This window comes from Rhipicephalus sanguineus, chromosome 1, assembly GCF_013339695.2.
Source record: "Rhipicephalus sanguineus isolate Rsan-2018 chromosome 1, BIME_Rsan_1.4, whole genome shotgun sequence".
Lineage (NCBI taxonomy): Eukaryota > Metazoa > Arthropoda > Arachnida > Ixodida > Ixodidae > Rhipicephalus > Rhipicephalus sanguineus.
In genome coordinates, this window is record NC_051176.1 from 67,251,497 (window position 1) to 67,270,347 (window position 18,851).

The following is an 18,851-nucleotide window of genomic DNA, read 5'->3' on the forward strand; positions in this document are numbered from 1 at the left end:
AGAAAGCCTTGAGTAGCGGCCATAGGTCGGCAAAAAATGTGGAGCTCACTCATGAAATATATTTTGTCCTTAGAGCTCACTCGGATTCAGACTCACCAAATCTTTCCTCAACCGGACTCACTCAGACTCACGGTCACTGAACTTTTTCTTAGCTGGACTCACTCGGACCGAAACTCACCAAAATAATATTAACTCGGACGCACTCAGACTCAGACTCACGGCTCTATCTGAGTCCGAGTGAGCCGACTCGTGAGTCCGTTAGCGTATAATTGCCTTTTTCGACCATGGTGTCAATGCTCTTTAACACCAATATCTTGCGTAATTGGTGCTCTACTTGGCGCCTTTTGATCTCATACCTTCAAGTATGAGTTATCACTGGTTGCAATCCAGTAAGGACAGTTTTTTTTTTTATTGAAAGATGTGCCTCACACGAGATATTATCAAGAACTTCCTGCGAAAGAGTTTTCGGGGGGGGGGGGGGGGTCAATTTGCTCCCACCCTCTCCATAACTCAAACCCTTATTAATAAATATTGAACGGGCGCATGAACGCTAGTTCTTCGAAGTATGTGTGATTCGACGGGAGTATAAACGTGAGCTGACATAAAGCTGATAGTAATGCTGAAGTTGTGTAGATAGAACCATACGTCGGCAAAAAAGTGTGGAGCTTTCTCAGACTCACTCAAAAAATATAATTTGTCCTTAGAGCTCACTCGGACTCAGACTCACCAAAATTTTACTGAACTGGACTCACTCGGACTCAGACTCACTGAAATTTTTCTCAGCCGGGCTCACTCGAACTCAAACTCACCAAAATAATACTCACTTGGACTCACTGAGACTCAGGCTCACTGCTCGATCTGAGCCTGAGTGAGTCGACTCATGAGTGAGTTTGCCGACCTATGGTAGCGGCGCACGAGCACACGTCTATTTCATAATCGGCATGTTTAGCACGCTTTTGTTTTTTCTCTGGAAAACAACCAGGGAGATTTCAGCACAAAACAAATGCTTGATTCTGAGGTTATTTGAGGCAGCCTACAATTTAATATTTTACAGATTAAAGCAATAATTAAAAAGTTGGCTAATTGAAGTTAGCTAATTATTACTTAGTAATTAAAAAATATGGGTTGTAAGTACACACAACTACCACTAATATACAAAAGGTACAACTTTTCTAGCGCACATGGTTATTTTTACAATTTGGTCCGAGTTAGCTGGGATACTCGGTATATCTACACATACCTATACATATAGTACGAAATGGCATGGCAACGCCAATGGCAAAAACACACCGAATGTCCACATAATTGCTATCGCAATAAAAATGCTAGCCATGCTTTAAATGATAATCATTTTCATGAGCTTGTGCTACTCCTTCACTATTTTTCACAGGTTTTTATCACCAAGATGCACACATGTACCCACACAAATTTTTTTCTTTGAGCAATGCCAGTCAGACCACCAGTTTGTGATACATTTACAAATGCACACAGTTTTATACATAAACTGACTTATTTTTTTATAAAACAATTATACCAAGAAAATACATGAGCAGCACAACTTATTCAGTTATGCTGTGCTACTCGCCCTCACTAAGTGCAGATCCTGACAATTTTTTTTGCCAGTGCACTGGCCAGCAATGGATCATCCATACATCACGAAGTATTCGGCGAGTTTGATGCCGGCAAGCGAGCTCCAGTTGAACCGCTCTTCAACATTGACAGCTTTTGCCATGCTTGTGATCTGTCATTTACATTAATCTGAGTCAAGACTACACTACTGTGCACCGCACCTGCTTCAGACGAAACCATGGTCACTATTGAGTACTGACGTGATCATGCATAGCATCCACATGGTTCTGGAGGCACGCATGTGGGCAGCATGTGTGGAGTTGAAACAAACCTGGTGCTTGCCACAGCCACTGTAGATGAAACCTAGGTTGCCAACAATGCAAAGCCTACTAAGGAGGAGAAACTGCAAAACAAACTCCGCCTAAAGCACACACAAATGGGATAACTGCACCTTTCTAGCACCCGTAGGTGTCGGTTCAAATATCTTAGCCTGCATCTCTGTGGGCAGGTTGGCATAGATGGGCAGGATGACCAGCTCTCGGATCTTGGAGCCCAGCTTCCGAGTCCTCTCCTGCAACAGGAAAACATGCCAACGGTCAAACCAACCTTGAAAACAGTATCACACACCGAGAAAATTCACAGGCTCCTTAGGACGAATTCACGGTCCCAAAAGCTCGAACAGACTTATTTGATACATGACTTCATTTACCAATTCAGCTGGACTCCAACACCACTGTTAGTTCAATTTCGGTGCTCTGAGCCTCGTCTAATTATCAACCAGCACCTGACCAAATACGAAATGATTAATGAGCACCTGGTGTCAAAGAAGAATGCATAGTCGAGACTGAACGGTAAATCGAAATTGCAAAATACTTCTCTTAATTCCACCTTGATGGGACTGTGAAATTGATCAAATTACACAGTGGGATAAATTAAAAGAGGCAGATTAAAAAAAGATAACAGGGACCACATGATACCACTGCTCTGCAACACATAATTATTTCAATGTAATATTGTCACGTGGTTATGACCATGAAGAAAACTGCAGCAAGACTGGGAAATACGGAACTCTTTATTTGGCGAATTTGTGAATCTCATCATCGGTGGAATGCATCATCTATTATACATCAGTCATTGAACCTTCCAGCGTTATGCTGGTGCTCGTGTAAGGACTATTAGCATCCTGTGCGTAATCTTAACAGAATGATCTCACACAATCGCGAATCTTCCCAAACATTACGGTGTGGTCTGTGCCGAATGTTGCTAACATTCTTTGTGGGTGAAACACAAATACATCGAAATAAAGTGATGAACGTGCGTGACAATATGAACAAGCTTTTCAGTTCAGTTAGAAGACAATGTGCACCAAAATAAGCTGTATCCCCTTCTCAGGGAGGGGACCTTCTGCCATCTCTGGAGCACACAGTACGACAACTCCGGAAGGAGTTGCGAGTGCTGTATATTCTCGCATATAAGCCGAACAAAAAACTACAGAAAATTTGGAGCTGAAGTCGAGGTGTCAGTAATACACAAATTTCAGTATGCAAGGTGACCTTACGGCAGTGCTTCACAGCAATGCAAGGAAGGCAATATGCGGGGAACCACCTTAAAAAATTCTGCGCGGTTCATAGTTGAGTGTGCTGAGTATATGCAGAGGCAGGTTACACACAAGGAAATATGGCAGTTTTCTTGCCTAGTGAAAGTGCGACACCATTCTCACTACAAGGTATTGTGCACGTGAAATGTCACTCAAGAAAGTACTATCCTTCTCTGCCACTCCCTCACCATGAGCATTTCCTGGCAAGCTTCAATTTCCTCTTGCCCTGTGAGGAAGACCAGAATGTCACCCAGTGGCTGGGTGATGTGGATCTGCAAGACTGTCACCACACATGCATCCAGGTAGTCTGCCTCGGGAGCCTGTTAATGAGCATAGATCAAGCACGGCTGCGTTAGGCTTTAGAAAAAAATTGCCTCTACAGAGAGACGGGTGGCCACACTGGGGCAAAGCAGGTACCTTGGTGTAGTAGATGTCGACCGGAAATCTCCGACCAGGAATCTTGAAGATCGGTGCATCATCAAAGAACTGCAAAGAATGCAAAATGCTTTAGCACACTGAAAAAAATGATACACTTGAACCCCTTTGTAAGAGACACTGATGTAACAGGCAACTGGGTATAAGCAAAACAAGTCTGCCTACATCAAAACAGGGGTTGATCAGAAAATGACACCATGGTACCCTGCTTATAAGAGACACCTTGTATATAAGAGACAAGAACTGCTTCCCGGTGCCTGTCTCTTATAGAGGCATTCAACTGTACTTGCTTTGTGAGCGAAAATCAACAAATAATAAGTCAGTGCTTCTGAAAGCTGCTTGAAATTAAACCAGTAAAACGGTGCTTTTATATTGACAGTGGACGCTCAGCAAACAGAAATCTCTTAAACAGAATTGCTGCTTTAATGGAACAACTGCCTCTCATACGATTGGTTTTGTACTTCAATTTTGCACCCCGATTCATCTCACAGTAAATGGAACTCCTGTTACATGAAACATAATTTCTTGGTCCTTTCAGGTTCCATTTAATGAGAGTCTACTGTATACCACTTGTTCCAAATGTAGCTTCACTTGTTTTTATACCTTTTCTTTTTTGGCTGAACTGAACTGGCACCATGGGAGCGGAGTGGAAGTTACGTCAAATACTGCCCGAGTTTCACATTCCGTTATTGGTCAGACAAATGTGGCGCGAGTCTAAGATGGTAGCATCCTTTTCGACAAATGCACCACAGTCAAAGTTTAGCAGACAACAATTTACAGCAGCCGCTTTGAACAGGGAACAACAACGCAAACAACCGAAGACCAGATATGATGTAAGGCACAGATGATGAAGGAAACACACTGCGAGTCTAGTGTGTCTTCGTCTGGTCTCCAGTCATCTGTGCTGTTTTGGTTTAAAGCTATTAAAGCTACCGCATTTACATGATAGTAAATCAACTTGGATATAGATCAACCCCCAAAATCACACATAAAAAAAAAGAAGAAAAAAGCGCAAGTGCATTCCAAAGAAATTTATTTACGTAGTCGCTGCAATGACTACACGTGCTCACTCAACATCGTCAAGATAGCCCTCATGATGAACTTCAATTCCGAGGCCCTGCTGGCCTCGTGTCATCGGCATTCCCGTTTCCGAGGCGAAGACACAAACTTCTTGCGTGACGATATATTGTGCATCACCAAGAGAAACCAAGACCGACTGCGTAGTTCATTCACGTGTGCTGCGAGCTCCGGAAAGTGCCCAGACCTCAGCCCACGAAAACCCTAGTGCTTAGCAACACATTGCATTTGCTGCAGCCGCACTACCTGTTGAAAAACTCCCAACTTGTGTTCCACTATGCACTTGTTCGTTTTTTTCAGCATGGAGAATGAACCTGCGGCCCTACTGAATGCTGCTGTGGACGAGCGCTGAAAGCTTTTTTTGTTTTTTTGGCCCAAGACACTCATGACAATAAAGCACAATGATCAAGCACAATTGAGGCACATGCCCCAGTGGGATCGGCGGCGTCAGTAAATCTTCGCATAGCTGCCCCACCAACGGTCACTTCTGCACGGTAGATAACAAAACTCAGCAGCGGCTCAGGCAAGCATCTGTACCCGAAGCACGTGCGGTGAGCGAAGGGACAGGTGAAAGCGAGAAAGTGGAAGGCGTCGCGTTGTGGGGCCAGAAGGGCCACAGCGCATAGATTTTAATTCCAGCTTGCTTGCCAAATGCAGCTGTGAAAAAATAATAACAATAAGTAATAATAAAAGACGCATAAAAAATACAGAAGCTCTTGCATCAACTACTGGTGCCCTCCAAACAAATCGCCGCTGAGCTGTTGATCGTCATCAGGAGTGCCGTACTGATTGAAACAGAGGCTCTTCCAGCAACAATCAGCACATAAAAAATGGCGTGCATGGCTCTTATGGGAGTGTTGATCGTTGATGCTCTTTCAGTCACCAAGCGGCACTTCTGACAGTGAACAGCGGCTTCGTAAAACATAGTTGAAAAAGAAAAATTTCTTCAAAACAAGCGTGTGGAATAAATATTTACTACAGAAAGCCGAAAAGCAAACATAATGCTGTAACCATGCCACAGCATCATCAATTTCTCATTTGTCCAGCCATAATTGGCAGTTGGCGGTACTAGGTTTGGTTTTAAGACCCCTGAACATTGTACTTCAAATTTAAATAAAATGGGTTGACCAACAATCAAGTAAATACAGTAACTCACCCAAGGATACAAAAAAATCACAGCATATCCACGGAGTGAATGATGATGAGTGGGCGAAGCTGCGGAGGTTCATCGGTAAACCGTGAATCTTCCGTGAATTCTGCCCAGTACATCATCACCGACGTGAGATCGGGCGCGTTTATACTAAAAGTTCGATGAGTTATGACGACTTGCAGCTCATTTTATTTTACATGTACGCTGTGAATTTTCATTGTTTAGAAAACCATTGCTTTAGAAAAATCTGGCGTCTTTCGTTAAGCAGCTGGCGTCTTTTCGTTTTGCTTTAGAAACATCTGGCGTTCTTTCGTTCTGCTTTTACAAAACATCTGGCATCTTTCGTTGGTTTATTTCATCAATCAACGGCGTTTTGAACAAAATTTTTATTGTTTAATCACGCACAGGAGAAATCTCACCAGGCACTACCTTGGAGGTAAAAAATGGCTGCTAATGGGAATGAGAGACAGAAGAAGTCGGCTTTTAGCTAACACTTACACTTCTACTTCTACTAACGTTTCCTACTGGAACATGCCAATGGCTGCTAATGGGGAACGAGAGACAGAAGAATTCGGCTTTTAGTTAACGCGCACGCTGCGAATTTTTTATTGTTCAACAACGCACAGGAAAAATCTCCAACCGGCACCACCTTGGAGGTCAAAGCGTAAGACTTGTTACGGACTACGACTACTACTACTACTACGAGGGACGAACGGGTGCCGCCTTAAGGAGCTTCGCCCCTAAAACTAGTCATGGAGTTATAGTCACTGGCACTCGCTGAATTTTGCACAAACATGAACTAGGCCCAGCTTTTTTTTTGGAGGTCATTTTTGGTACACAGACTGATAATAATTCTTGCCATGGCAATGATTTTTGGGGCCATGATTCTTGGGTGAAGAGACAGCAAGCTGTGCCATCACCACGTAGCTGGCATGTATGACGACATATTCCTTCGATAACAAAGAGAAATAATGAAAACAAAAGTTGCAGTCTCCAACCTGATGCTGCTACTTCATATAGCACTTTTGTAGGTCACCACAATGTTGGTGACAAAGTTAAGCTTGCTGCTAACACCCAAGTTGCATTGATGAAACAGACATGGGTTCTCACCTCAGAAAATTTTTCAGCATCCAGGGTCGCTGAGGAGATCAGCAGCTTGAGGTCTGGCCTAAATCGTGCAATGTCCTTGACCAGGCCAAACAGGATGTCTGTGTGAAGTGTGCGCTCGTGTGCCTCGTCCACTATGATGACACTGCAGTGAAGAAACCCCATGTTACCCTGATCAGTAACAGGCCACTCATCGATGTCAATGATAAGAACATCTCAAATTTCGGACGCGGAAACTCTTCGGACTTTCTGCCCAAATTTCAGGCCTGAAACAGCATTAATTAAATGCCCCCACCTCTGCCGTGTCTATCATCTCATAGGTTCGAACCAGTGCTCTCGTGAGTCAATCTGTTTGCGGCCTTAGCAGAGTCCGAAAGGCAACTTTGCCGCAATGCCAGTGTGATAGGGTGAAACATATTGAAACTCTGAAGGGGCCACTGTCACGGCACAGGGTGGCGATGTCTCTACGGATAAGCACCGGAAATGCACGGAGGCGCGATGGCGACAGGCAACAAACGCGCCCAACCTTTATGATAAGCATCTTCAGCTAACTGCACAGTAGCGCATGTGGCCCAGCGCAGTGGTATGCGTGTAACCCAAATGCGTCGCACCGCCGTTCATACTGCCTCATTGTGCGAAACCGCTAAGTGCGCCGCACAGACGCGTTGCTTTCACGAACGTAAGCAGTTCGCCATCGCCGTGCCCGTGTGTGGTCAGGAACAGAGTGGGCATCACGAACACTTTCGCGACAAACGTGTGCGTACGGTACAGCAAGCGCCCCGGCAGTGACGACGTCAGCTTAGTTGGCGATATGCTGCACACAACTAGGAACGATCGGCTTCACCCAGCAGCAAATGCTGCGTATCGGTGGAGATTTGGCGATGCCTGTGCGCATCGTTTACGTGCGCACACGTATCGGGGAAAGCCAGATGAGTTGTCCACTCTTCCGCCACAATCTTTGTGCACCACGTCATCGTTTCCCGACGCTCCGTGTGAGAGAGCCGTAATCTATTCTACGCTCTGCTGGTATCAGCGGTGCTCATCACGAGACACAAATTTGCAATTGGTGGTTCGCACGTAGTTAATCGGGGTTCGTGGCACGTATCAAAAGAGCCTCAGAGCGCACCAAAATGCCTGAAAAGTGTACTGGGAGGCATTAAAGCTATTTCGGACGTGGCTGTGGCGATTTGACCGTTTGAGCGAAATAAAAAAAAGCATGAACTCGTTTTTTTGGACAATTTCACCGTCCCTAGAAAGTCCAAAAAATCGGACATTGACTGTATTTATCTTCCGGAAGTTCAAATGCTTCGAATAGTAAAATTCTGGTGCGAATCGAATCGAATAGCAAACACTATTTGAAAAATATTCGAAAGTTCAAATATTTGGACACCCCTACTGTAAACTTCAAAATCGCCTTCCAAAATATTTTTTACTACTTTTCCACTGCACATTTGCTTTTTAATAACTTACAACTCCTTTCTCTACTGCCTTTGTCCTTGAAAGAATATTTACTAAATAAATAAATAAATAAATAAATAAATAGAGCATTCCATGCATCATGTGCACGTTGTGGATTCGGATCCAAATGGCAGCAATTTGCCTTTTCTTTTTGTCGATAATCTTACACTTGAATTAAACAACAGGCCATTTACCTCATGCTTTTCTTGACTTCATAAAATTATTGGTGACAGAAACTGAGTCCCCCAGTCCCCTTATTATTCTTGCTCGAGCCAACTGTGTCAAAACCCTGACAAAGTGGGAGCACTAAAATGTAGCATTGGCTCATAGAAGCACCTGGTGTCGTACACACAGCAGGGCACAAGACAGCCTTGCACCCACAATGGAGTAACTTACGAGAAGCGAGATAAATGTAGTACAGTCGAACCCGTTTATAATGAACTCGAAAGTGTCGCGAAAAGTGGTCGTTATATCAGTAGTTCGTTGTATGTGGACTTGCCCTTAAAAACGTGCGCTTCGTGGCCAAGGCATTTTTTTTTTCTGTGCACTTTTATTAAAGTGCTAACAACCCCTCCAGTGACAAGCTAAGCCTTTTCGCATCAACGACACCTGCTGCGTGCTTGCGAGTGAATTGACCACCTTTGCAATGAACTGACACCGTTTCACCGAAGCGTGGTATCGCCACATGGAGCCGATCATCCCTGGCTAGTTGCGTGCAGCGCGTCGCCTACTCGGCTCGCGGAGTCACTGCCGGGCTGCTTGCTGTATGCCATATGCACGTGTTTGTACGTTCTTCGTGCCTGCTTCACTCTGGACCGTGCACGGGTGCGGCGAGTAGCCTGGTCGTTCAACATGGCGAAAACAAGCATTTTTGCAAGCAACGCACACTCTACGTCTTCGCGACGCTCTCGCGGCCCTACACGATGATGCGCGGCGCACTTGAATTGTCACCTAGTCAAACACGCAGTATACGCTCGCTGTCAGTGCATAGACGTTTCTCGGTGCCCACGCCACTCAACAACAGCAAGCTGCTTTCATTTCTACAAAGCGACGAGCACTTTAAAGCGGTCTCACACGACGTGGCGGCGGCGAACTTGCGAATGGCAGCATGGCGTGCTGATACCACCGTCAATCCGCACAGTGTACAGCGTACGCCACACGCGCAGCCGAGCAGATATCTACAGATGATTGTGATAAGGTTGTCGGCTATAAGTCATAATGGCACATTCATCGGCAGCTGCCACCTCGCCTTCGCTCTTTTCTGATGCTTATCCACGAAGGCATCACCGCAATCGCACGGAAGTCGTAATCACTGATCGACCGGTCTCTGCCGTTACCGAAAAGACGGACGACCTTTTGCGGCATATTGTGGCGTCGACGTGTTTAGGGACGCAGTGAACCTTTGTGCGATGGAAAGCTATCGCGGTTATCACTTGAATTCTTGCATTTATGCCTTCTTACATTCCAAGGCATTGCTTCGTTCATCGTAGGTGGTCGTAGCTGCACAGAACGACGTCAGGAAAGGTTACCGTGCAAAAGATGACTGCAAGGCTTCATGCTGCCTCCTATTTTTTTTTTTCCTCACTGCCATTCTGCCACTGAAGAAACGGCTGGCAAGTGAACGACCTCGCTCGCAGCGTCCGAAATCTGCGTGCGGTGCTCACTGATCTGGGATATCTTAGTCGCGAGTAATCTGGAGCAGGGCACGCGCGATTGCGCGCCCCTCTCACGCTTTAGAAGACCTGTTTTAACTTTTTTTCTCTTCGTATGCGCCATATTTTTACCGCGACCATGTCTGTGTTCGTTGTAAAAGTGGGAGGCTTTGAAAAATGTTAGCTATATGTGGACACAATTTCAATGGTTAGCATAGGAAAATCGTGGGATCGTTATAAGTGGGTTCGACTGTAGTATACAAACATTGCTTCTTAGAAACACAGTACAGCTCACACCTGACGGTGCAAAGGCCACTAGGCGGTCATGAACCAGCAATCAACTGCTGAAAATTAAGCAGTACTGGTAGCTGTTAGCTGTTCATGGATTATAGCTGTAAAAATTTCTCGGGATCTTGCCTGCACAATTGAGGCCTGAAAAATAAGTAATTGACTTTCTTCCATAATGTATTTTTTCCCCTCTGTGTTAACTGCATTGCTGATCCTTGGATGTTAACCTTTGAACATTTGTAAATTTAAACGTACGCAAATCATCCCGGTCACCATGCTTCCATTCTCAGATAGACATGGTTGCTTGATCTAAATATTTTGCACGTATGCAGCCTTTGAAAAATGTTCCGTCGATTCTAGAGTGGTGCGGCTTATAGTGTGACTCTGGTGTCTTATTTTATGGGTTGTCCATACTGTAACGTGGTTGTGACAGTGGAGAAAGCAAAATGCAGCTGGTAAAGATGAAACGCTTTATTAGGCAAACTTCTGCCCAGCAAAAGAAGTAGCAATCAAACTGCAGCGAAAGCGACAAGCACAGACATCGGTTGTCGGTAATCTGCTCGCCTGCGAAATTCCTCGGCTTTTATACCTGCCTTATCAAACCTTCCAGCGTTATTGCTGGTGCTCGTGTTAGCTCTAGAATAAACTCAGTTACTCGTGCCTTGTGCGTAATCTTAGCGGAACAGTCTGAAACAATCGCGAAGTTTACAAAGACTGCAGCGCGGCCTGGGATGAGGGCTGGTGGCAGGTTTTTGTGGGCGAAGCCCGATCACATTAAAATAAAATAAGCGCGCGTGGCAATCGCAGAATGGCTTGAGTTAGGTCAGCCGTAAAAGTGGTCCCTCTGTCAGTGATGATCAGTATTAGTAATAGGTCAGCAACTGCATAAAACAAACATTATGCATGGAGACAGTCAACAAATCGTAGGGTGGAGAGCAGTGCTAAACAAGTTCACCTAACGACACTACAAATGCAAAAAGACGTGAAGGTTGTCATACCTGTAGCTGGCCAAATCAGGTTCTGAGAGGAACTCCCTGAGAAGCATGCCATCCGTCATGTACTTCAGCACTGTCCGCTCAGATGTGCAGTCCTCGAACCGGATGCTGTAGCCCACCTGAACGACATGCATACAGGTTAGTATGCATGTCGTATTGTATTCAGGAAGCAACAGCAGACACTCAGTCACACTTTGAGTTCGCAGCACCTGGGACTATGGGTTCTGGATAAAGTACGCTTTAACCTTCTTCTAATGCAAAACAGTAGGCTGGTGCGAATATTCGAACAGTTCGAATATTCGAATTCACTTCAAAACGAATTTAAATTATGAACGAACAGACACATATAAACCGCATGTAACCGCCTGTAAAGATGGTTTCACTGCAGTGAAACCACCTGCAATGCCGTGAAAACACCAACCCAGGGGAAATCCGCACTGCCGTGAAGCCCCACTTCAAGGCCAAATCAACAAATTACCCTCACATTGATTCGTCATTTTATTAAGTGTAAAAGCTTGTTACACCGGCTCATATGCTCTAAAGTTTAAAACATAATGTATTTCCAATCAATCAATGAATCAATGAATGAATGAATCAATCAATCAATCATTTATTTACCACTTCAGGAAGTAGAGGGCATGGGAAGAAAAAGCTCTTGTGAGCTTGACTAGGCTTCCCAGCCAATTATACAGTGCAGCATGCAGTGACAGTATACCAAAAACTGGCGTACATAAGTATAAACACACAGAGAGCATACATTATTCTTGCACATAGCCACCAAAAAGAACGCAACAGGTACACGTAATTCAGCGAGAGAAAAAAAAAGGAAAAAAAAAAACATCAAAGATAACTGACATCTTAGATATCAGCTCACGAAAAAAGCATGAAGCGCAGGCCTGCAACAAGAAAATATCAAAATCATTTTGCGATAAAAGATTTAACACAGAGGGCAATGTTATTCTTAGCATCTGGGCCCCGTAATGTGTGCGTGGTGTTCTTGTTTCGTACTTTCTCATGAGCCGTAAGGGATACGAAGAAGAGTATTCGGCTAACTCTGCCAAATCTGAAAGCATTGGAATATTGTTCTTTATTTCATATTTATATCTAAGAACAAGGCGTAAGTTGTAAGTATTAAAAACCAGGTTACAGGTTACTACTTGCATTCTACTGAAAGTCAAATCCTGCTAATATTCAAAGTTGCTTCCACTTCCCTTTGAACCAAAAAGAATGACATTTGCACATGCCTTGTTTCAATTAAAAAAAATTGTGCAGGTTAGTTGGATCATGACAAATATGCTCATTTTTCTTTGTAATACAGTCGAACCCACTTATAACGATCCCACATATAACGATCTATCGGTTATAACGGCCATATTTGGGTGCACTTACGATTTTCTTATGCTAACCATTGAAGCTGCGTCCACATATAGCGAACATTTTTCAAAGCCTGCTACTTTTACAACGAACACTTCAGACGCGGTCGCGGTAAAAATATGGCGCATACGAAGCGAAAAAAAGTTAAAACATTCCTTCTAAAGCGTGACAGGGGCACGCGCTCGCGCGTGCCCCGCTCCAGTTTACTCGCGACCAAGGTGCTCGCGACTAAGATATCCCAGATCGGCGAGCACCGCACGTAGTATTCGGACGCTGCGAGCGAGGTCGCTCACTTTCCAGGCGTTTCTTCAGTGCAGAATGGCAGTGAGGAAAAAAAAATAGTAGGCAGCATGAAGCCTTGCGGTCAGCTTTCGCACGGTACCCTATCCTGACGCCGTTCTCTGCAGCTACGACCGCCTGCGATGAACCAAACAATGCCTTGGAACGCAAGAAGGCATACATGCAAGAAGTGATAACCGCGATAACTTTCCATCGCAAAAAGGTTCACTGCGTCCCTAAACTCGTCGACGCCACAATGTGCCGCGAAAGGTCGTCCGTCTTTTCGGTAACGGCAGAGACCGGTCGATCGGTGATTACGACTTCCGCGCGATTGCGGCGATGCTTTCGCGGATAAGCATCAGAAAAGAGCGAAGGCGAGGTGGCGGCCGTCGATGAACGTGTCATTATGCCTTATAGCCGACAACCTTATCACAGTCATCTGTAGATATATCTGCTCGGCTGCGCGTGTGGCGCACGCCGTACACTGCGGATTGACGGCGGTACGAGCGCGCCATGCTGCCGTTCGCAAGTTCGCCGCGTCGTGCGAGACCGCTTTAAAGTGCGCGTCGCTTTGTAGAAACGAAAGTAGCTCGCTGTTTTTGAGCGGCGCGGGCACCGAGAAACATCGATGCACTGACAGCGAGCATATACTGCGTGTCTGACTAGGTGACAACTGAAGTGCGCCGCGCATCGTCGTGCAGTGCCGCGAGAGCATCGCGGAGGCGTAGTGCGCGTTGATTGGAAAATGCTTGTTTTCGCCGCGTTGACCGAAGAGGCTCGCCGCCGCATCCATGGACGATCCGGAGTGAAGCAAGCACGAAGAACGTACAAACGCGCGCATACGGCATACAGCAAGCGGCCCGGCAGTGACTCCGCGACCCGAGTAGACGACGCGCTGCACGCAACTAGCCAGGGACGATCGGCTCCACGTCGCGGTACCGCGCTTCGGTGAAATGGTGTCAGCTCATTGCAAAGGCGGTTAATTCACTCGTGAGCACGCAGCGGGCGTCGCTTCACGACGCGAAAAGGCTTAGCTTGTCACCGAAGGCGTTGTTAGCCCTTTAATAGAAGTGCAAAGGAAAAAAAAAAAACCGGCTTGGCCGCTAAGTGCACGTTTTTAAGGGCGAGTCCATATACAACGAACTACTGATATAACAACCACTTTTCGCGACACTTTCGAGTTCGTTATAAACGGGTTCAACTGTATGTGATATATATACTATTCGAATTCGATTCAAAATTGTCCAACCAAATCGCTATTCGCTTTGAACTTAAAATTTATTATTCGCACAAGCCTAGTCATTTTACAAACTGAATTCACTTGGTCATGCGGTGGATATACAGACTTCCTCAACAATACAACAGGTGTTCATCAGCGACGACTTTCCTATTTATCTGCTTGCAAGAACATCAGTAAAACATTTTATAAGCTCCAGGATGCAGAGACAAAAATAAAAACTCAGAAAATCACACCTCAAACCTTACATGCTTTCCTTTCAAGGTCTGAAAACAAAGACTGGGATAAGTTAGCTGTAGTGAAACTGCAGATGCAGCTTATGAGGCATTTATTTCCCCTTTTAAATGCATCTACCATGAGCATCTAATACTAGTAATCAAGACAGGGTAATGGTCGTAAACCATGGCTTTAACCATGAATGCTAAGAAAGAATTAAACAAAAAAATGAGATTGTTCAAGAAGTTTCTTATGACCAGACTAGATACTGACTTTGAAATATTTAAACTATAAAGAAATAAGCTAACCTCTTTCCTTAGAAGTGAAAAGAACCGATATCTGCATGAGCAGTTTTAGAGGCAATACTGTGATGGAACAGATGTATGGAAAAAACTCAAGCAACTGTTAAACTGTACGCAGCCACCATCGACTGTCAAGGAACTCTTTGTAAACAGTAAACGCATATGCGGCGTACAACTTGCTCAAGCAGTCAATAAGTTGGACAATGCGCTCCTCTTGTAACCTATCCTATTAAGGAAAATAACCACAATATGTATATTTAGAACCAACAGATAAAGAGTCGATCGAGTATGAAACCGAAATCCCGTTCACTCATTATCAACAGCTGACCATCAGTGGCAGAAGTAGTGACATCGCCATGACAAAATGACGATGTCCGCGCAGTATTATGGCTCAACTACGGTCTGTGTGCATCAAATATGTTCCCAGCAAAGTGGAAATGGTACGCGCCCCTTTTGTTATGAAAGCTCATATCAAAGGAAAGTTTGCACGCTGAGGGCAGCTACGTCGCATCCATTTTGCGTGCCCAAAACCTGTGTCCGTGAGTGGTGCAAACAAAGGAAGGAGATTTTCAGCTGCACGTCAACCAGGAAATGTTTCTGCGGGTTGAAATTGGGAAAATATCCGGACTTTGATGACAAGCTTGCAGTCGTTCTCAAACAGCTCCGTGCAGACCGAACTTGTCAAGGTAACGGCCCTTTAGTCGGCATGCGATCGAGGAGTTTCCAGAAGTGACCTCAAAGCCAGCAAAACTGGATCACTGAACGAAAGGAACTGTCAGCAGAATAAATTTCACTTTCTGTGAGGGTGCATTGTGCTAGCCCTTTTTTTTTTCTTTCGATTAGGTGCGGTATCAGCAGTGCTGTGCATCGCACTTTTGCGCTACACTTCTTCTAGTCTGAGCGCACTGATCGAGCTAGCATGTCTAAAATAGTGTCAGAGTGTGGTGACGGCCGTAAAGCTTTCTGATAGGTCAAAGTTCATTGCAGAATTGAATTTCCATGCATCATTTAGAAGCGCTGTGACTTGATTTTTAGCGGATGATACCGTTATATTTATTGTCCTGAAGTTCAAATACTTCAAGTAGTGAAATTCTGGTGCGAATTGAATCGAATAGCAAACACTATTCGAAAAATATTCGAAAGTTCGAATATTTGCACACCCCTAGTAAAAACCCTTACATGAGTTGTTGCAAGAAATATAGTATAATATGTTAAACAAAGGCCCCCCAAAACTGTTCAGCTCCTCTGAAAATTCGGCTTCAAGGAGTTTCTTTTTTTTCGAAAATGCCTCCGGCATCAAACCTGCTTCTCGAACAAGTAGCCCATGCGCCGTCCGGCCACTCACCTCATTTCCCAGCTTGACACCCATCTCCTCAGAGACCCGCGCAGACACGCTCATGGCAGCAACTCGTCGCGGCTGAGTGCAACCAATCTTCATCTTGTCGGCTGTATAGCCCTGAAAAGAGGGGCAGCCAACAAAGAGAACTTGAGAACCTCAGTTTAAAAAGTAAGAGTGAGATAGCATGTGTCCTCTGCTGCACAAGGTGGAGCTATTCCCATGGTTTACATGCATTTCTTGAACCTCGCAATTAAAAATAATTATTATAGAAAAGTTACAGCTGTGCTGCAATTCCCTCATAGACCATTTCCCAGTTCAGTACTGAGATTCTGTAAAAAAGTACACTGACACAGATTGAAACGCGACAATATGGGGCTCAGTAATGCACGTACATTTGTTTCCACCGTCTGTAGCTTGCATCATATCAGCGTAATTTCACCTTGTACACTTACATCAGAGTCAACATCAACTTTAGTGGCCAGATTCGTGGCAGCATGACGCGGTTATCTTGGGTGGCTGCGCATAGCAGTCATTAAACTAAAAGTTTTCATGTCGCACTTCAATCCGTGAGCAACATACATACTGCTTTTAAAAAAATGGACTATTTTTCAGTTTCTTTTTTTGTTGATCAGAAAGTGAAATATTAACCCTTGAACTGTCAAGAATTATTTACCACAGCCTTGGTAAAGGCCCACTCTGCCTGCATGAATTTCAATCATCTCAATTTTGCACACAGAGTCCGATATATGCAAAACTGCAGTAGACCATGCAAAACAAAGAAAACATCCACCCCTTCCACATCCTGAAAGAAAGAAAAAAAAAAAAGAAATACGGTGGGAACTAAGGCCCATTAGCTGTACTGGAATGGTGTGACAAACCATGTCCGAGACTGTGTCGGTCACTCTCTATGAGAACATCATATGCACACACGCACGAGTTCAACATACGTGGCAACTATGCACGTGGTGGAACATGCTAACTGTGGCAACACCATGGCTGAAGTGACAGCTATACAAGTTTTACATAAAATATTACATCACATGCCCTTTGCACATTAATTTTATGAGTAGTTATACTCCAAACTGCCCTTCTTTTCTATTCTTCACTAACATTCAAATACTACTATACTACAGCTGCATGCTAAAGGCAAAATTAACACAGGGGTCGGCAACCTGCGGCCCGTGGGGCAGTTTTATGAGGCCCCCGGCATGATATGAGAACGCCGCCCATGTCCCTTGTCACTTCTTATCCGAAGGCAGACATGGCAGCTTTAAACATGTTTTAAACGTTAAAGGTGCAGAAAGTAAACATGATTTTTATAGGGGTGTGCGAATATTTGAAATTTCAAATATTTTTCCAATAGTGTTTGCTATTCGATTCGATTTGCACTGAAATTTTACTATTCGAACTATTCGAACTTCCCAAAGACAAATGCAGTCAACGTCCGGTTGAAAGTGACCCCTTCAGATTTTCAATATGCTTCACCTCATTACACTCTCGTATTGCGGCAAAGCTGCCTTTCAAGCTCCGTTACGGTCGAACTGAGGCAAGAGACAGTCAACGTCTGATTGGAAGTGGTCCCTAGATTTTCAATATGCTTCACCTCATCACACCCCCGTAATGCGGCAAAGCTGCCTTTCAAGCTCCGTTACGGTCGAACTTAGGCAAGAGACAGTCAACGTCTGATTGAAAGTGCGTCTTGTCCGCTACATCAGTTGGCCTTCCACAGAAGTTGAAAGAGAAGGAGAGGCTGAGGAAATGGCATCTCTGCCTATCACGTGTAAAGTGTTGTCGGCAACACTTTGATTGCACCAAATCATGTACATAAATACAATTCGGCCTCTACATTGCCTCATTCTTGATAAGGAAGACAACTATTAAATATGACCCCACCAGCGCTTCATCAACCTAGCGAAAAGAAACACATTCATGTTGCTATCTCACAAGAACATACTTAGGGATTCTCTGCAACTTTTTCTGTAATTTCACTTCGAATTATTCGAAAAATGTTTGAGAAATATTCGAAAATTATTCGAAATTATTCGATTCGCACTCAATCTTTATTCTTCGAATTCGCTTCGCACCCAAAATTTTGCTATTCGCACAGCTCTAGATTTTTATTTTAATTTTGAACATTACTGTCAATTCGCCAAATTTTTTATCTTTGACTGCAAAGCCCACAACCACTATCCAGCCCCCGCTGTGTCGGCTTCACACATACTGGGCCCTCCACCTCAAAAGGTTGCGACCCCTGCTCTAACAAAACATTGTAATAATAGTCTACAAATGACAGCTACCAACAAGTTCTAATATTCACGTATCCAATATACTGAATTTGCCAAAGAAACAGCCGACTTGATTCCTAAGGTGGCCAAAGAAGATGTGCTTTATTGACAGATAGTCTATTTCAAGGACGCCTTCAATTCTGCCCTACCAGCACAAGACACATCTGAGCAATACGTGTGCCCCTTTATTGGTGGAAGTTTTGAGATGGAAATGATTTGAGTCAATTTTTGGTGCACCCTGGCATAAAATATTTTCACAGAAGAGGTCAGATAAAAAAAAATCCCTCAAAGGCTGCTTGAAGGACACTGGAACCTACGACGACATGCAGTTGACAATGCCATTGAACCAACCCTCACCTACACTGTAAGGGCCTCAACGCAGGCAGGCTTGATGCCTTTAGGTAGCCATAAGACGTTCTATTCGATAGTTACCTGCTCTTAAGCTCACATACTATACGTGACACCTGCAGTTGAAAGGATGGCTAACACTT

The 18,851-nt window shown here is 44.4% G+C and overlaps 1 protein-coding gene across 1 annotated transcript in view; it reads right to left on the bottom strand.

Moving 5' to 3' along the window:
• The window catches only part of LOC119392672 (pre-mRNA-splicing factor ATP-dependent RNA helicase DHX16), a 179,757-nt gene that overhangs the window by 122,498 nt on the left and 38,408 nt on the right, over nucleotides 1-18,851 (bottom strand). The window contains exons 11-16 of the mRNA XM_037659702.2: nucleotides 16,082-16,192; nucleotides 11,332-11,447; nucleotides 6,939-7,080; nucleotides 3,584-3,652; nucleotides 3,355-3,486; nucleotides 2,021-2,140 (exon numbers count right to left, since the gene is read on the bottom strand). Coding sequence (XP_037515630.1) covers nucleotides 2,021-2,140; nucleotides 3,355-3,486; nucleotides 3,584-3,652; nucleotides 6,939-7,080; nucleotides 11,332-11,447; nucleotides 16,082-16,192 — 690 coding nt within the window. The remainder of the gene's footprint in view (nucleotides 1-2,020; nucleotides 2,141-3,354; nucleotides 3,487-3,583; nucleotides 3,653-6,938; nucleotides 7,081-11,331; nucleotides 11,448-16,081; nucleotides 16,193-18,851) is intronic.